The 17,947-nt window shown below is 44.4% G+C and overlaps 1 protein-coding gene and 1 long non-coding RNA gene across 3 annotated transcripts; one reads left to right on the top strand and one right to left on the bottom strand.

Annotated features, from left to right (window-relative positions):
- Nucleotides 1-5,000: 5,000 nt before the first annotated feature.
- LOC133507005 (uncharacterized) lies at nucleotides 5,001-5,556 on the bottom strand. The gene is made up of 3 exons (XR_009796710.1): nucleotides 5,470-5,556; nucleotides 5,278-5,347; nucleotides 5,001-5,207 (listed from the first exon to the last, which is right to left on the bottom strand). It is a non-coding gene; the product is annotated as an uncharacterized LOC133507005 (long non-coding RNA).
- A 2,200-nt stretch (nucleotides 5,557-7,756) lies between these two features.
- Nucleotides 7,757-14,230, top strand: LOC133508127 (RNA-binding protein 15-like). 2 transcript variants are annotated; one of them, XM_061833901.1, is made up of 3 exons: nucleotides 7,757-12,036; nucleotides 13,020-13,216; nucleotides 13,526-14,091. In XM_061833901.1, the coding sequence occupies exon 1, from the start codon at nucleotides 7,972-7,974 to the stop codon at nucleotides 10,375-10,377; it is 2,406 nt and encodes an 801-aa protein (XP_061689885.1). In that variant the 5' UTR covers nucleotides 7,757-7,971; the 3' UTR covers nucleotides 10,378-12,036; nucleotides 13,020-13,216; nucleotides 13,526-14,091. The 2 variants fall into 2 exon arrangements, with proteins under 2 accessions (XP_061689885.1, XP_061689884.1); XM_061833900.1 differs by having other exon boundaries at nucleotides 13,020-14,230.
- Nucleotides 14,231-17,947: the final 3,717 nt, after the last annotated feature.

Genomic DNA, 17,947 nt, shown 5'->3' with positions numbered 1-17,947 from the left:
GTACAATTTAATTGAAAAATGTGTTAAAAATCTATGTTGAAGCACCGTCTGACTTGAGCAACAGGTTTCCGAAGTGGAGTACAAATGGGTCCGATTGTGTACGGCTGTTGTTGTTCCCATTGTTCTTCTGGCCGCTCAACGCCTTTAACATATTTCCTCTCTGGGCGCTTCTCTGGCGACACCTTCAAGCTGACTTCTGGGGAACGCGTTGCCGCGGCAACATTGGGGTCACGTGACACTCATTACACTTCGTCCGAGAGGGTGAGAATGAATAAAGGCTCCTTCCGGTTGCTGTGTGGACAAAAAGCGAGCTACTGCAATTGGCCCATCGATGTAATTTGAACCGTGTTAGTGGAATGTGTTATGATCACTCCATTTTTATTGACTGTTGCTGTCGATTCCCTCTGACATAAGAGTGTGGAATGGAGTTTTGGACCTGATCTGCCTTGTTTTATCCGGCACCCTCGGTTCCACAGCCTGATGCCGTCCCCGCGTAATGTTCCGCAGGCTACAATGGGATTTTGATTGCATAAGCAAGTTGACATTTAGCAACCCAAATTGTCCGTCTGAGTCAAAGTGGAGTCAAAGGTCAATCGATTTGGTCAGTGCTGCATCTCAAGTATTTACATTTGTTTATTTGAAACGGTGAGCAGGTGGCAACTTCTCACAGTCGAGAAGTTGTGCATTTGAGTCTCAGATCGTAGATTGCATGTGGTAATAAAGATCCATCCATCCATTTTCTTTGCTGCTTATCCTCACAAGGGTCGCGGAGCGTGCTAGAGGCTATCCCACCTGTCAACGGGCAAGAGGCAGGATACACCCACTCACAATCAGACCTAGGGGCAATTCAGAGCATCCAATTAATGTTGCATGTTTTTGGAATGCGAGAGGAAATCAGAGTGCCCGGAGAAAACCCACGCAGGCACGGGGAGAACATGCAAACTCCGCACAGGCAGGTCCAGGATTGAACCCGGGACCTCAGAACTGTTAGGCCAACGCTTAACCAGCTGATCCACTATGCCGCCGGTAAAATAATAAAGATATGAAAACATAATTATAAAAATAAATAACATTTTGGAGGAACACATTAGAAATAACTGAAATAATCTGCTTGCACAAGTGTGCACACCCTCTTGTGACAGATGTACCAGTGAGCAGATTAGCCAGTCAACCATTCAACCTAGGTTTCATCAGACCATAACACATTTCCCCACGTTTTGGAGATTTTGTTATTATTTTGTACTGTTTTTACCGAGGTGTGTTAACTTTTTTTTGCCATTTCTATTGCAATTAAAAAAAAATCTTTAACATGATTAGAGTAATACTTGCTCATAAACAAATAATCCAGAACCTGAAAGTCATCAGGAGTAGTTATCTTGTTAAAGTGCAAAAGAGGGTGGAACGGTGGGATTGAGGTTAGCCTCACAGTTCTAAGGTTGGGGGGTCGAATCCAGGCTTTGGCCTTCTTCTGTCGTGTTTGCATAATTTTGCTGATCTTGAGTCGGTTTTCCTCCGTTTTCTCTGTCTTCCTCTGACAATCCGAAAAGAGGCTTTTTAGGTTGATTGTAGGCGAATGCGTGTGAATGGTCGTTTGCAGGAAAGTGCCCCGCGATTGGTTGGCCACCAGTTCAGGGTGCTCTTGCACAAAGTCATCCAGGCTGGGCTCCAGCCCACTGGGGACTTGAGTGAGGATAAACCATTCTGAAAGTCACTGGATGGAACTACAACGCGACGAGTCCGTAGACACCAGTCCAGACCTAATCCGCTAACGTTAACTTAACGATAATGATATTTAAACACGCCTCTCTGTTGCTGTCATGTTTTGAATGAGCTGTTTTATTTTTTTTACGTCAACCTGTCTCCCGTGGCGACCATCTTGAGATGCGATTTCATCTCTCTGGCCTGTTTTTCGGGGAAGCGACGTCAGCACCCCATCCGCCGCCGTGCCGTTCACCTTGGGCCGCCATGTGATGCTTCTTTTTTTTTTCTTGCCTTCCCTCACAACCACTTACACTCACGTGCGCTCACGCATTCCGCATCTGCACCGCCACATCCGCCCAGTACTTTTCCTTCACTCCGGTCTCATTTAAATTCCTCCCTCCCTCCCTCGATGCCTCCTTGCCGTGTTTCTCCTCTTGTGTTTGCGCTGTCTGGGTCAGTCTCAGATGCTAAAAATAAGCCTCAAGCCCAGCCTGCACTATTATCACGTATCTGATCCGTCATTCTCAGTATTAGCACTTCAATAAACGTAATTACGGCAATGAATGTGCACAGATTGGTGAATTGGTTGCTGAGAATATGTTTTGGAATGTTCTCTGTACATGCATTGGCACACAGTTTTCTTGATAGTATGATTATGATACCAGTATGTTCTAGCAGTAGAATGCATACTTCTACTGTGCAGGTGTTCAGACCAAGTGTGTCAGGTGCTGTCATGACACACACTGCAGTACTTCACCAAATCCCGTCGCGCTAAGATGGCACATGTCCTCAAACAGTTTTTTTTATACTACAAAACAGCTACAAAAGGAGATTATCTGATTCGTGATCATCTGTTTATTTTTACAGTATTGTTATGGGAATTTCATCACGCAAATGGAAGTCACTTCGTGATGTTTAGTTGTTTTATGCGAGAAATACTACAAATAGCGTAGTTGGATTACAACATGCATTGTTAAAGGGAAATTCTGGTGGTTTGGATCAACAATCTATCCAATAGGTCATGTAATATGTACTGTATCTGGACAATGTAATGTTAATCCTCTCTCATTTAATGGTGTTTTGAGAAGATTTTTTATCAACAATTGAGAATTTTCAGGGGCGCCGCCATTTTGGCGAGTCACATGACCTACGTGTTACGTGCATATCCAAAGGCTCAATTACATGGGTCACCATTTATGCCCAGCACTGATTTCTCAGATTTATCCTCATCTGATGAAGAAATAGCAGTATCGGTTGATCGGGAAGACGGAGGAATATGTCAATTCAGATTTGAACCTCTGGCTGTAAATAATGTTGAATATTCGGCGGAGCTCGCTCGCCGGGGAGCTCCGAATCAGAATATTCAATAATAAATCATCAATAAATCCGAGAAATCAGCGCTGGGCATAATGGTATCCCATGTAATCAAGGCTTTGGTGCGGCACCTTATATGTCACATCCGTGCACGTAGGTCATGTGACTCACCCCTGAAAATTTGTGATTGTTGATTGATAAAAAATCTTCTCAAAACACTATTAAATGATAGAGGATTAACATTACATTGTCAAGATACACCACTAATAGATGACCTATTGCAGGGCTCAGCAACCTTTTTGAGCCTAAGGGCCCCTTTGTGAGCACCAATCGTACGAAGGGCTACGTGACCTGTTTGCGGCAAATTTCAGGCTCAGTTCATTACATGTACATAAATTTTTTTTGTTTTAATTTATTGTAGTAAATGACATTACAGGTATTTTAAAAAATGTTTCTTCACGTAAGCAAGTCAGTTTCAGAATTTAAAGCACAAATAATAGTAACAATTTGTGGCCTATGGTATTTTTAGAACATACCTCGCAAGCGTCTTATATGGTCCTCATGGGCTACCATTCGCCCCCTTGGGCACCGCGTTGGTGACACCTGACCTATTGGATACATTGTTGATCCAAACCACCTTTAAGCACTCTGCAAAAACTTGTCTTAAAAGAGAGACGAAAAAGTGATAAGTACATCAAGTACTTCATTTAAGCAAAGTTATCTCCCGGAATCATGGGACAAGTTCACTTGGCAAGACAGGTAAACATAGCTAACTGAAACAAAATTAACAATTAAAAAAATAAATGTGATGTGAGGGTTCAAAATTGTGAAAAATGCATGCGCACTGAATGCATGAAAGCATGCCCCACTGAAAAAAAATGGATGCTGCTTCGCCTAAGCATCTTGTTTCAGGCATAAAAATATATCCTACACTATTTAATTCAAATTATGACACTGAACTGATATTCTGTAAATTGTGGCATCAAACAACGATTCATTTCAGTGTCTTGGCATAGCTAGCAAGCTAGCTGCTCGCCATGGTGGTAGAGAAAATGGCCTAGTTATAAAAATGAAATCATTTGATCATCTTTTTATCAATTATCTTCAGATGTATACCATATTTACAAACATGTATTTTAACTGACTTTGCAAGGTCTAGTAATCCCGACAGAATTATGGGATTTCTTATTGCTATCGTCAAGCTAAATTTACTCTGAACTGGTATAAAATTGCAATAACAATTTATACAGCATCACCTTATTAATATTTGTAATATATAAAAATAAGAAGTAGCTAGAAACAAGTGAAATTGTCTTGCACACAAACTACCTGGTAAGAATAAATAAAATAAAATAATAAAAGAACAAGCACCTTTGGGATTAAACTGGATTAGAGTTGACTTTTTGAAGGCTAAATGTATCACGTTCACGGATTTCCGATACCAGCACGCTCGGTTTCTCCGTTTTATGAGTGAATGTTGAGCGTCATTTTGAGATGTGCCTCGGTACAATTTTCTACTGCCGTGGCAGCTTGCCTGGCCCGCAAGAACATGTGACCCTCCGTAGAGGAACTTCACCAGATGGCCTCACAAAGAGGGGCCAGTCAGGGCCAGCTCACAGCGTTGAGGGCAAAAGCTGCTGTCCCCGTTTTCGGGACTCCGTAATCCACTGAGAGTATCCTGCAGCAAATGATACGGGTCCTCTTAGTGATCCAACAAGTACGTAAATGGGTCAGATTGACACCACCCAAAAATCTGGGATTTAAGTGAACAAACTGTTCAGAATATGTGGGTGAACTGGCTGATCTTTAATCACAAAACATTTATTAATAACTGCATACATATTTCTCCCTCTGATGCCTTGCGAGCTGTAATCTTTGTGTGGGAGCGCCCTACATACAGTACACAGCTCAGCATTTTAACCCCTTGATAATCATAATAAAACCAACAGATGAGCAGGAGTAATTATGCTGTAATTAGAGTGCAATGTGACGAGTAAAGTACTACCTTTATTCAAAACTGACTAATATCTATTGATCAGATATGAAAGTAGGAATACAGTGTAAGGTTCTGGTCAAAAATGATGGATTGCCTATGATGTCATTGCTCAACAAAATGACACCACATGCAGTGAAAATGAAGCGGGATCATGTTCCGTCGTGTTTTTGTGGTATGACATGATGTTTGGGGACACCTGCAGGAAGAAAGGAAATCGTGGGGTGTCATATCGGCCCAAAAAATAAAATAATAATTCGTGAACATACCTGTGAATATGGTGCTTTCTATCCCCCGGCCTGCGTGCAACCCCACCTCTTTAGGCCTTCGCTGAGACAGCTGCAAAGAACGGGGTCGTCACGTGACTTGTACAGGTGAAATCACGTGTCGGAGGTGTTAACAGTAAGGGGTCATGTCCAGAGGTGAAAGGGCAAATACAAAAACAAAATGGGGACACTCACGTGGCTTCAGGACGTGACATCGGGTGTCGGAGATGTTAGGAGAGGCTTCTCTCTGACCACAAGGTTGTGCGAAACGTTGAACCTTTGTCGAACAGGCCCAGATATCCGCTCATTTTGAAGGCTCTTATCAAAACAAGCGTAGGTGTAATGGTTTCATTTTTTAAATGGCACATGTGTAATTGCATTATAAAGTATTCAAGCATGTAGTAGAAACACGGTTTTTATGTATCTATGGAAGATACATTCCAGAGTATAAAGTATTTTTTCATATTTTACACTTCGTCACCAACCAGGAAAAAAAAAGTATATGTATTATTTTCTTTTTTAAAGCATGTAGGAGCAAGATTTATCAAAGTTCATCTATCTAATGAAGATACATTCCAGACTTTAAATGATTAAGCAAGTGTTTTTTTTTTTTTATTAATTGCACAAGCACGAATGCTCAAGGGCAGCACGGTGGTGCAGCTGTAAAGCGTCGGCCTCACAGTTCTGGGGTCCCGCGTTGAATCCCGGACCCGCCTGTGTGGGTTTTCTCCGGGCACTCCGTTTTCCTCCCACATTCCCAAAAACATGCAACATTAATTGGACACTCTAAATTGCCCCTAGGTGTGATTGTGAGTTCGCCTGTTTAGATGTTCCCTGCGATTGGCTGGAAACCAGTTCAGGGTGTACCCCACCTCCTGACCGTTGACAGCTGGGATAGGCTCCGGCACCTGCCGCGAACCTTGTGAGGATCAGCTGCTAAGAAAATGGATGGATGGATGAATGCTCAAGGTTTTTCTTTTAATTGAAACTGGTTGCTGACCCTACTCTTTTTGATAATGGCATTCTGACATCTGGTGGTCAGTTGTGTGCATTGCACTTTTTAAAAAAATTCTTACTGTATTCATATGTGATCCATTCATTCGTTTGCGCACATTCATGCGCGTGCGCGTGTACTATTAGACTCTTTTTTTTTTTTTTTTACTTCCGCATAGGGCCCCCATTGCGCCAATGAAATGACCACCACAGTCATTTGACTCCAATTTACCAATCAGGTGAGAGGGCGCAGTCACATGACCACTCACGTTGCTTAGCGAGCCAATGAAAATGATGGCAGGATGACGGTGCTGAAGGATGAAGATGACGAAGAAGATGCAGTTGCCCGGGTTGCCGCCGCACCTCATCATCAACAGCGGCCATGTCTCATGTCTCCCAGCATGCTTAGCGGCTGGATGGATGTTACACGTGACCGGATTTGTACATTTTGGGATTTTTCAGTATTGTCTGTTTGTTAGCCAAGTGGAGGAAAAAATATGGATTAAAACAAATTTAGTTTTTGTTTGAATTTTTTATTTCTTTTTATGTATTTATTTTACATTAAATGAGCTAATCAGACATAAGTAACAATGGAGTGTAAATATTTCAACTTGTGGATGACAACATTAGTGACATTTCATTGCTAAAATGACAAATATGCTTGTCTGTACCGTCACTGCGGATCTGTGCCTACCATAACAGTTAAAATATTTTTTAAAAAAAGAAGTAGTTTACTGTAGTTATCTGATGAGTGATTTCCCCCCGAAGCCAGATTAGGCCCGAGCTAGTTATTTAAAAGTAAGTAAAAGCAAGTGACTTAATTCAAAATATAATCAATGCGGCAGTATTGTTGGTGTGTGATAGTTTGATTCCTCAAATTTGTCTCGTCAAATAACCACCGTGAGACTGCTTGTCACAAAATAACTCACACTTGTTGGACAGATAGTCGTTTAACTGTGTCACATTTGGTTACCCCAGGTCACCGTAGGGTAACCAAATGTGACACAGTTAAAGGATAACCATGACATCGCGGAACCAATGAAGTTCCATAATGTGCGTTCATTTCTGTTATTTTCCCGTCCCGATGTACAATTATACCCCCCCCCCCACACCACTGATTCTCAACCCTGTATGAACTATAAAATACTTTTCCCAATGTTCCCAATTTAGCTCAACTAGGATAGACTTGCCCCCTGTGTCCGTTTTAAAATTTTAATGTCGCCCTAAACTTGCACAATAGTTTGCCCACCCCAAATTTTCAGCCCCGAACCCCCCCCCCCGGCCCCCACAAAGTGTGTGGGCATAAAAAGCAAATGAGCATCGCATTTCGACCTGCTGTTTCAACGCCTTGAAGCTTCATATAGAAAATGCATATCGTGTGCTACGTGTGACTATCTTTTTTTTTTTTTTTAATCTTTCTGCTATTTTCAAAAATCTTTAGTGGTTACGTCCGAGCCGCACCCTTGTTTGCGATAGGCTGACGCACTTCCGCCCGTCTCGATTGACATTTCCGCCGAGCCAATCGCAACTCTCCAAGACACGAAGGCGTGACATCCGGCCCAGTAGTCAAGTATTCCAACATGGCGCTCGTCCATCTCGAGTGAGGAGTCTCCTTCGGCCTAGTTTCAAGTTGAAAAAGTTTCGCTCGATTTCTGATAGTGAAACGCCATTTTGTCGTCACTTCGTTTGTACTGGCGTTTGGAAATGAAGGAGAAAGACCGCTCGCCAGTCAGGAAACGTTCGCGGCTGCCAGATGACGGCAAAGATCGAAGAGGAAGTCTCGCTAGCAGGAGGAGCGGAGAGCTGCTGACCGTCGCTAGCAATAACGGTAACAGCTACGTCCCCTGCGCCGCCTCTTCCAGGAGAAACTTACCCGTTGACAAAAGAGACAGCTATTTAGACATTCGGACCGGTAATGGCTATGAGTACGGTAGCGCCGTTCTCGCATCACGTAGCGACCCGCGGTCCCCCGAAAATGAATACAAGACTCTGAAAATCAGCGACCTGGGCTCGCAGCTCAACGACGAAGACATCGAAGACGGACTATTCCACGAGTTTAAGAAATTCGGGAACGTGAGTGTGAAAATGAGTCGGGAGAACGACGAGAGGGTGGCGTTCGTCAACTTCCGGAAGCCCGACGACGCCCGGGCGGCTAAGCACGCGCGCGGCCGATTAGTACTCTTCGACCGGCCCCTGAAAGTCGACGTTGTGTACATGAACCGGCGCAGGAGCCGCTCCCCGCTTTCCAAAGACAGTTTCCCAGCAGGACACAGACACGTTCCTCCCCAGAGGTCACTCTCCCCCACTGGTTTGGGCTACAGAGACATCCGGTTACAGCAAATGGCGCTGGGCCCTCTGCCTCCTCCTCCCCTGCCTCACCTCACAGATGTCGAGAGAGATGCATATTATTCCCTATACGAGGCCAGGAATCACGCCGCATTCCTTCCAGAATTCCACAACGACAACTTGTCCGATGATGACCAAAGGGCAAACCGGACGTTGTTTCTCGGCAATCTGGACGTCGGCTTGACCGAGAGCGACTTGCGCCGGGCCTTCGACCGCTTCGGCGCCATAACGGAGGTGGCCATTAAACGAGCGGGGCGTGACCAGAACAGCGCTTTTGGATTTGTCAAGTTTGAAAATCTCGACATGGCCCGTCGAGCTAAAGCGGCCATGTCTGGGAAAGTGCTGGGCCATAACCAGATTAAAATTGGATATGGTAAACCGACGCCCACTACTAGGCTATGGGTGGGAGGCCTTGGCTCATGGATCTCCCTCGCCGCTCTGGCCAAAGAGTTTGACCGCTTTGGCACCATCAGGACTATAGACTACAGGAAAGGCGACGCGTGGGCTTACGTTCAGTACGAGAGCCTGGATGCCGCTCAGGCCGCGTGCACCCACATGCGAGGCTTCCCCCTTGGGGGTCCCAATCGGAGACTCCGAGTGGACTTTGCTGACACTGAGCACCACTATAACCAACAGCAGCAATACGCTCAGCCCCCCCTGCCACTCCCACATTACGACTTAGTCCCTCCAGCGTTCGATCACCGCTTCGCCGACTCTATGAGAGCGCGGTCGCCGCTGCTGCCGCCTCCACGTTTCAGAGAGCGCGATCTCTCCTCTCCCGCTGAATGGTCCAGCTTGAGTGTCCACGAAAGGATCCGAGGGTCTGGTTTCCCGCCCGTAGCACATCTGGAAAGACATTCCCGTGAGCACTGGCCTGTGGAACGCGAGTGGGAGTTGCAGAGAGGTGCCGCGAGCCGCCGAAGACGACCGCTGGAACACGGTTGGCGTCAGGATCGCTCCCCTGACAACAACGGCGCGCCTCGCAATGGCAGCCCCGGCGAGCACAGTCCCGCAGATGGAGGTGGCGATAGCGACGGTGAACACTTGCCTCGCTCGGGTAGACCCTCCCCAACCAGAGGGCGCCCGAATAGTCAGGACAAAAGAAGAAGAGCTGTCAGCCCAACAGCGGCTCCCTCCCATTCCGAGCGCGCGGGCACCTCGTGCTCCGACAGGGAGCGTAAACGCAAGCCCGGCGACAAATCGAAAAGCCCGGCGGGGAAGGAGGACGTCTCGGAGCGCCCGTCCACCCAGAAGCTGAGTCAAGTGTGGCGAGGTGTCCTCCTGCTGAAGAACAGCAGCTTCCCCACAGTGCTGCACCTGCTCGACGGCGACACGGCGGTGGTCTCCAGACTGCTCCTGGAGGGCTCCAAAGGCGGCCAGACGTCGCAGCTGAAAATCAGCCAGCGCCTGCGGATGGACCGGCCCAAGCTGGACGAGGTCTCCCGCCGCATCAAGGCCGCCGGACCGAGCGGCTACTCCGTCCTGCTTGCCATGCCCGGGAACTCCGAGGACGCCGCAGCGCCAGACGGCAAAGACTCGACGGAGCGTCCTCTGAAGAACCTGGTGTCCTACCTGAAGCAGAAGGAGGCGGCCGGCATCGTCAGCCTCCCCGTGGGGGGTGCCCGCGACAAGGAGCACAGCGGTGTGCTTCATGCGTTCCCCCCATGTGAGTTCTCACTGCAGTTTATGGATGAGTCTGCAAAGGCTTTTGCTAAATCAGATGACGACTACATGGTGATGGTCATTATTAGAGGTGCATCATGAGGGGGGAAAAAATACACACACACACACACAAAAAAAAAAAAACCTAGTGTCATGATCTGTGTAGTGTGCTCTGTAGATTAGTTTACCTAAGATGTGTTTCACTGTTTTATCATCAACTCCAAGTCAGTTTGAATTTGAATAGTTTCTGAACATATGCTGCCCTCTGCTCTTTAGTTAGGTGCATTTGAAAACTATTTAAACAAATGTGAAAATTGCTTCTTCTGACTGTAAGTGATAAACGTTCGAGGGGTGAATCTGACAAAAAAAAGTCTTATTTTTTTATGTCAATCTGATATGCGGACCCCCACAAAAAAAAAACAATACATTTGAATGAGTGTTAAAACATTTGATGCCATAGTTTCGGGACACATTTGAAGGTTCTGTAAAATCTGTGATAGCGTTTGCAACAAGCGGCCAATCCACAGAAGAGCATTGCAGGAATTCTTCAGTTTAGTTATTTTTATTGTTGACTAGAAATTTTGATGCAGCGTATTTGTGAACTGGCTTACCTAATAATTTCCTTTCATTATTTCCTAATTGACGTGTTGAAATTTTTCACGTTGGAAAACAAAACTAGTGTGAAAAATCTTGAAAAGAGCCAATTTTTTCCCCCTTTTTTTTTTTTAAGTTTTGCACAATGTGAGAAAACGTAACATTTGTTGAGATTGAACCACCTAGAAACACGACCTAATCAATCCAGTGTCAAAATTTGTCATTTCATTTGTGTAATGAGCAAAAAAAAAGTGTATTGGGTTTAAAAAAAAAAATGCATCAGGAACGTGCGATTGAAACAACAAAACCTTGATTGGAATGGACTCAATCGATGAATCACGACCAGAAGGAGGGAAGGGTGCAGTCCTCCCTCAAACGGGACTTCTCTTGTTTCTCGCCATGTCTTGTTTTATTGTTTTTTTTTTTTTTTTTCCAAATGGAACATGTGTGTGCTGTGTACTCAGGATATCTGGACACGCACACGGAGAGCGGCCGTGCTCGTGGGGAGTAAACAAAGTGCACTTCGCAGATTGTGTCTCAATAAATTTGCTCATTCGTGGGAACCTCAAGGAAAGACTACCTTTGTGACCTTTTCTGTTCTCGGATTTGTCTAACCACCGCTAAAGTCTCATGGGGCTTGTTGACAGCGGGAATCTTCCCAGCAACCAGGAGAGGAAGTGTCGAGTTCTGAGGAACAGAACCGATCGAATCGGTTTGTTGATTTACAATTGATAAGACCTCTTTGCAATGTGATTTCAAGTCCCATCTGCTTGGCCTTCTTGTAGGCCTCGGGTCTCATCTGGACCGCTGGTGCAGTTGCCCCAGGTCGACGCGGAGGCATGTTTTGTTTTGCGTTGTCTTCTCGCGAGACTTCACACACGCGCGCATCTTTTCTGCAACAGAGAGCAGCAGCGCCATCTTTATATGACATTAACTGGAATGGAACAAAGGCAGCCGTCCACGTCAGACCCTTTATTACTGAGGGATGACTTACATATTTTTGATGTACAAAATAGTCTGTTGACAACTCCTCGTGACATTAAGACTCAACGGCAACATCACGGACATGGCTAGTCCTCATCTTCGACGTGTTGGACTGGACGGACTTCCCTGGGACCCGAGAGTTCCTGGTCCTGTGGTTTGGACACGTCCACTTCCGTTTCACCGGTAAGGAATCAAACACTCAACAGTGTTGGCCTAATACCATAATTGCATAAGTCATGTTTGAACGGGGCGGAACGGTGGAGGCGGCTAGAAAGCATTGGCCTCACAGTTCTGGGGACCCGGGTTCGATCCCGGCCATTCTCGTGTAGAGTTTGCATGTTCCTCCGAGCACTCCGGTTTCCTCCCACATCCCAAAAACATGCAACATTAATTGGACACTCGAAATGGCCCCAAGATGTGACAGTGAGTGCAGCTGTTTGTCTCAATGTGCCCTGCGATTGGGTGGCAACCAGTTCAGGGTGTACCCCGCCTTCTGCCCGTTGACAGCTGGGATACGCTCCAGCACTCCTGCGAACCTTGTGAGGATAAGCGGCTAAGAAAATGGATGTTGAATGGTTTCAGAAACGGGGGGGAATGAGAATAGTTTCTTCAGGTCAACCTTTGCGGATTATCATAACATAAAGAGTACTGACTTTTTAGAATGCACAATAGCGTTTATGTGGATATTTTGACTAAGTTATAAATGACTGGCAAATGAGTTTAGTTTGGCAAATCAGTTATTAGGCAACCAACATTCGCCATGAGATCCACAAGTCAATTACATTGAATGCAGTTCAGTGGTATTAGTGAGCTGCTTCAAGTATGTTCTCAAGTGACCAAATATTCATACATTATTATGCAGTCTAGTTAAACCAAGATAAACACATTACATTTAATTTCTCTGATGTCCACAAGAATTGAGCATTTTTATTTACATATAAAGGAAGATTTCAAGAAATTTACACCTGTTTTAAATCATGTGCATCATTATGAGCACTGAGTGTGATGTATTGGAAATCATCCAAAATTGATGTCTTAAACTATACAGATTCCAGAAGAAATTTATAATATGACAGATATCACCTGGTGTACAACACTTCATTTATATCACGTTACATGATAAAGGTGTGTTCAGAGGGACTGTCACTCACGTTCTCTCTCCACAGGTCAGGTGTGTCCCCAACTTGAATGCTGTGGATGGGCTTCCAGACCTCATTGCTGTAGAAAGCTGACAGAAGTTCTTTGCAGAGGTAGGAAAACTACTTGTGTTGACCTTTTCCTGCTGTCTTCATCCCTTTTTCAGTGGTTTGCAAGAGAGGTTATTGAGATGAGCGACAGATTTGGCATCGGCAGTCCAGTTCAGGTAAGTGGACTTCAGCGTTGCCCTGCATATATGTAAAGCGCCCCGCACGCTGAGCAAATGGACTCATGATGAAAATGATTGGTTCTCTCGACAGCCAGTTTAATTCTTCTTCTTTAGTGATAATCTGTGGAATCTCATAATTAAAAGACGTAGTTCCAATTCACACTTCTCAAACATTGATGTGAGTTTAACTGTATATTATTTTTATTGTGGTTCTTTTGGGCGTGCACAAGCTTCAGTGGATTAATTTTTTAAACAAGTCATTTTCGGTTTGAAAGATAAACCGGAGGTCATAATTGTATTCTTGAGTGTTTCAGATGCTCATCGCGTCATGAGCATATTCCAGCAAATGAGCTTTAATCATCCGTAATGACAGGCCATAAATTCATGGTGACAGGTAGGCCATCCCCCGGTGAGTACTTCAAAGTATATCAATGATTGTGCAGTGTTTATACATTCTGATTTTGTTTTGTCAAATAAAGCCAGTTGTTGATGAAAAATCAAACTCTTGCATTCTTTTTCCCCATGTATTAAAATGAGCTATTTTAGACAAGGTGGTTTTGAAGTGATCTTATGATGGGTGTTAAGACTATAGACTGTTTTCGACCACGTGAGTACATCTGTCGCACCTGGCCATGTTGGATGGGTAAAAAGGTCTGGAGACCTACAGGAAATTCATCAATGGCTGTGTTCGTCTTGCGGCGGTATCCATTGTAAGCAACCTGTCTCCCCACACTGCTCAGGTTAGTTTACCGCACAATGCAATTTAAATATGTACCGCGTGATTATAGTTAGCGTTGTGTTAAACTATGTTGATTATACCAACGAAAGAGGTGTAGATTATTTTCGTTTTTGTTACCCAGAGAGAGAGAGGTTCGACCGGGACGAGTCCCAAGTGGAGGCCGCAACTCTTTCTCCACTTCCACGGCTACATTTTTAACTCACCTCACGAAACAGCTAGAGCGGTGCGGTAACTCGTTTTTGCAAACTTATTATAATAAAACAGAAACTACAGATTTTGGAGACATGCATTGCATTCACACACACACACACACGAGTATTATGTAGGCCCTTGGCCCTACATAATACTTCTCCTTCACAGAATTTAGTTATTGCTAAGTAGGTGTGAAATTCTAAAAGGTATCCAATACTTACCAAGAACAAAATGCTCCGAGCAAACCCGGATGTAAGGGAATGACTTTGCTGCTAGATCGGCTCTGCTAATACGAAACAGCCACAGTTGCTGCCGTTTGATTGCTAACTGCTCCGTTTTCTCGCACTGGTTCTTGATCATTGCCGGCAGTCGAAAGAGAGACGCTTTACAGCGCCCACTTTCGTTTGAGCAACCGATAACAGCAGTGCGCCCCCATTCATACGCCTCTTTGAAATGATTCCTGCTTAGTTACGCGAATTCGCCAAACCAAGATGGCGCCTGCGTTCTAAATTGGAAACCTACTGAGGAGTGGTGCGGTTGGATTCTTTTTTTCTAAACACATGTAAGAACTGGTGAGTTACAATCATAGTTCAACCTGTTGTTAATATTAATATTGGTGTTCCCATCACAAGCAATTCAAGCCTGTAACATATCTAAGGATCTTATTAGCGAATGAACACCATATCACAGGCATGTTAGTCACCTGGTATTTTATTTGGAGTCCCTGTGGAAGGGCAGGGCCAGATCGGGGCCAGGCTGGCCGGCCAGCGATCACCACGAGATATGCATAAGCATACTTTATTGTTGAATGTGTGATATATGGTTTGCGTTAAACTGAGTTAGCTGTAGATGATTTTTAAGAATGTATTTCTGCAGATTTGTGACCAGCGTTCATTGTCGGTAGGCAAAATGGATGGATATTGATTGATCAGACATCTTGAGGGTTTTAGGTGAGCGTATACTGTAGATGGCGAGGATGCTAATGACCTTTATGCGAGGGCTGTCGTTTAGTTTCCACTTCGCTGCTTTTGTCCAGTCCCAAACAAACTCCTTTTTTGGTTGAGTCGGGAGAGACCAATTCTCCAAATATTTATCTTTCATCTTCTTCAGCTGCGTACTCCGTCGATTACTCTAAATGAGTCGCATGGTCTAAAACTGCAGAATAAATGTACCAATCCACCCCAAAATTGCAGCCTCTGAGAGTACCCCGAGTGTAGCCTTTTGGTGCACTTCAAGGTGATCACCATGAGGTGGCAGTAGCCCCATCGCGCAAGCATTTTATTTACCATTCACTATACCTTTTGATGTGAGAGTCCCAGGAGGGGCTGATGAGGGGAAAGGATGAGTCATCTTACTTCAAATTCAGGACTTTCAAACAGAACTAAGCTTGTTATTTAATGACAGCACATACCCGCTTCGACACGCCTTCCCATCTCGCGCCTCAGGCTGTTGCACGTGTTTCTAAATATAATCAGTGATACATCCAGGGGATCCTCATTTTTAGCTGAGCTGAATTATTATTTCAGTACCAAGAAAACGCCAGCAACTGAAATGAGTTGTGCGGCGCTTCACTGGCCTTTTCACGCAGTCAGCTGTCGTGCACACGGCCATGGCGCGTGCCCTCCATTGTGGATAAACATCGTAACGTGAGGCTGCATCAATCATTCAACCGGCAGCTGGTGAGGTCATGGATGACCAGTAGATAGTTGCCTTGATAATGTCACGGTTTATTGCCGGACAGCAAAAGACCCTCACAAGAGAGGCTACGAAAGCATTGTTGAAGTGATGGAAGATGTGATGTGATTTTATAGTTTTTAAACAAAAAAGAAAAGAAGAAGATGCACATGGCCGGTAAATAGAAGGATCCATCTTGAGCAATTTGTGCTCCTGCCATCTGAAAGCTCTCCCATTTCACTCTCAAGTAATCAAGACAGTCTGTATTAGTGTAATACAGTAACATGAACCAGAATGCTTCGATGCCACTTAGCAGATTGAAGTCTGATACTCACGCATGTCAGGTCGGCTCTGCTGTGAAACATGATGCTTTTTTTTTTTTTGACTTCTCTGCAAATCTATCAGCGTTGGCCTTGCTGTATCATTGTAAATATGATAGTACTAAATGGACAAAAAAATGCAGAAAATTGCTGAATGGGAAGGCAAGGCAAATTTATTTACATTGCTTATTTCATACACAAAGTAACTCAATGTGCTCTCCATGATCAAAAGCAGCAAAAAGACTTAAAAACAGTACAGAACAACAAAAGACTGCATATGGACGTTACATACAATGTGAGAAAGAATTTAAATGCTTTAAAATCCTCAATCATAACCATTAGGAGTGGGGGGGAAGATACTTTTTAACACGGACTTAAATGCAATAAAACAAAGTGTTTTCCTCTGCAGTTACAAAGTTTCAGGACTGCCAACACAGTAGATGTACAAACACAAACATTCGAGTTTTAGCCTTCATTGAGGACCAGCCAATTACATGTCTATAAAGAGCTTCTGCTGCCATCAGCGCACAAGAGGCCGTGGCCGTGGCCGCCTCCCCACGACGACACACCCGCTCACAAGGCCCTGAGCATCTGACAGTTCCTGGCCGAGAAGAAAATTGCTGTGCTGGAGCAACCTCTCGACTCACCCGACTCAGATCAGTATGATTTCTGCATGATGACTTTTCCCCGTTTCCTAAACTCCATGGCGCTCGTTAAGAAAATGTGGATGATCATCAAGATGGTTGTGACTACTATGCTGTAGAGATACTTGAAAGAATTCTTCCCGGAGTCCATGAACGTGTGGTAGAAAAGGCTAAGAAAGTGCAGTAGACACGAGGGTGATTACTTTGAAGGGAAAACTTGTATTTCAGATCTGATATATCGTAATTCCCGACCTTCAGAGCGCACCTGACTGGATGGCTCATTGACCACCAACACTCAAGTCGCCATCCGCCATCTTGATACTCCCAAAACAAGCGAGAAAACAGTCCACAGGTAAGTTAGAAAGATTTACTTTGACACGGTTTAATTTTCTGATGAGCTTAATTCACTTGAACAATGTTTTGTTTACGGTTGTTGTTGTTGACGATTGACTCTCTGTTTCACCTTTATAGGCCAACGGTTTTTCGCGAAAAAGCGATGTCAATATTTTCCCAAACCTCATCAGTGGATAAGTGAGAAAACACATTTTCTGTGAAATTTGGGATGAATTTCACAATACAGAACTCTGCAAATTGAATTTGATTTTCATATGCGTGGAAACAAGTTTAAATTTTCTGTCTGAAATAGGACGTTGCAGAGACAGCAAACGAACAATGCATTCAGCATGTACAATATTTTCCCATTGCGAGTCCTTATTTCCAAAAATATATCCAACTGATTGACTTCAAATTGAATGTTTTTATGAGAAAAAAAAATGCTCAGTTTTTTGGTATGTTATGATGATAGTGCTTCACAGCGTATTTTGGGAAAAGTTAACATGTCACAGAAATCGGGCCCTAGGTAATACGCAAGGTTTCGTGGTAGTCACGGTATTATGTCATTCCTTTGCATTTTGCCTTTTTTGGCTTACCAAGTCGAATTAAAACTCCTTCATGTTACCAGAGCGGAAAAAATGTCAACCTCACACGACCAGTTTTAATTTTACATGCCAAACTTTGAGAAGAAACTCGCCATAATCAAATCTGTAACCCATGTCCTCCACGCGTTTTGGGAGTACCAAGATGGCGACCAACAGGCTTCTACCAATCGACCTACAGCTCGATGTGTATGCGCTACCCAGTCTTTTTTTTTTAAGGTCAG

This window comes from Syngnathoides biaculeatus, chromosome 10, assembly GCF_019802595.1.
Source record: "Syngnathoides biaculeatus isolate LvHL_M chromosome 10, ASM1980259v1, whole genome shotgun sequence".
Classification (NCBI taxonomy): domain Eukaryota; kingdom Metazoa; phylum Chordata; class Actinopteri; order Syngnathiformes; family Syngnathidae; genus Syngnathoides; species Syngnathoides biaculeatus.
Note: the sequence above shows the minus strand (reverse complement) of the source record. Positions and strands in the feature narration are given on the sequence as shown.

Bases quoted from the DNA above. Each gene is read 5' to 3' on its own strand.
- LOC133508127 (XM_061833900.1), top strand. From the start codon at position 7,972: ATGAAGGAGAAAGACCGCTCGCCAGTCAGGAAACGTTCGCGGCTGCCA.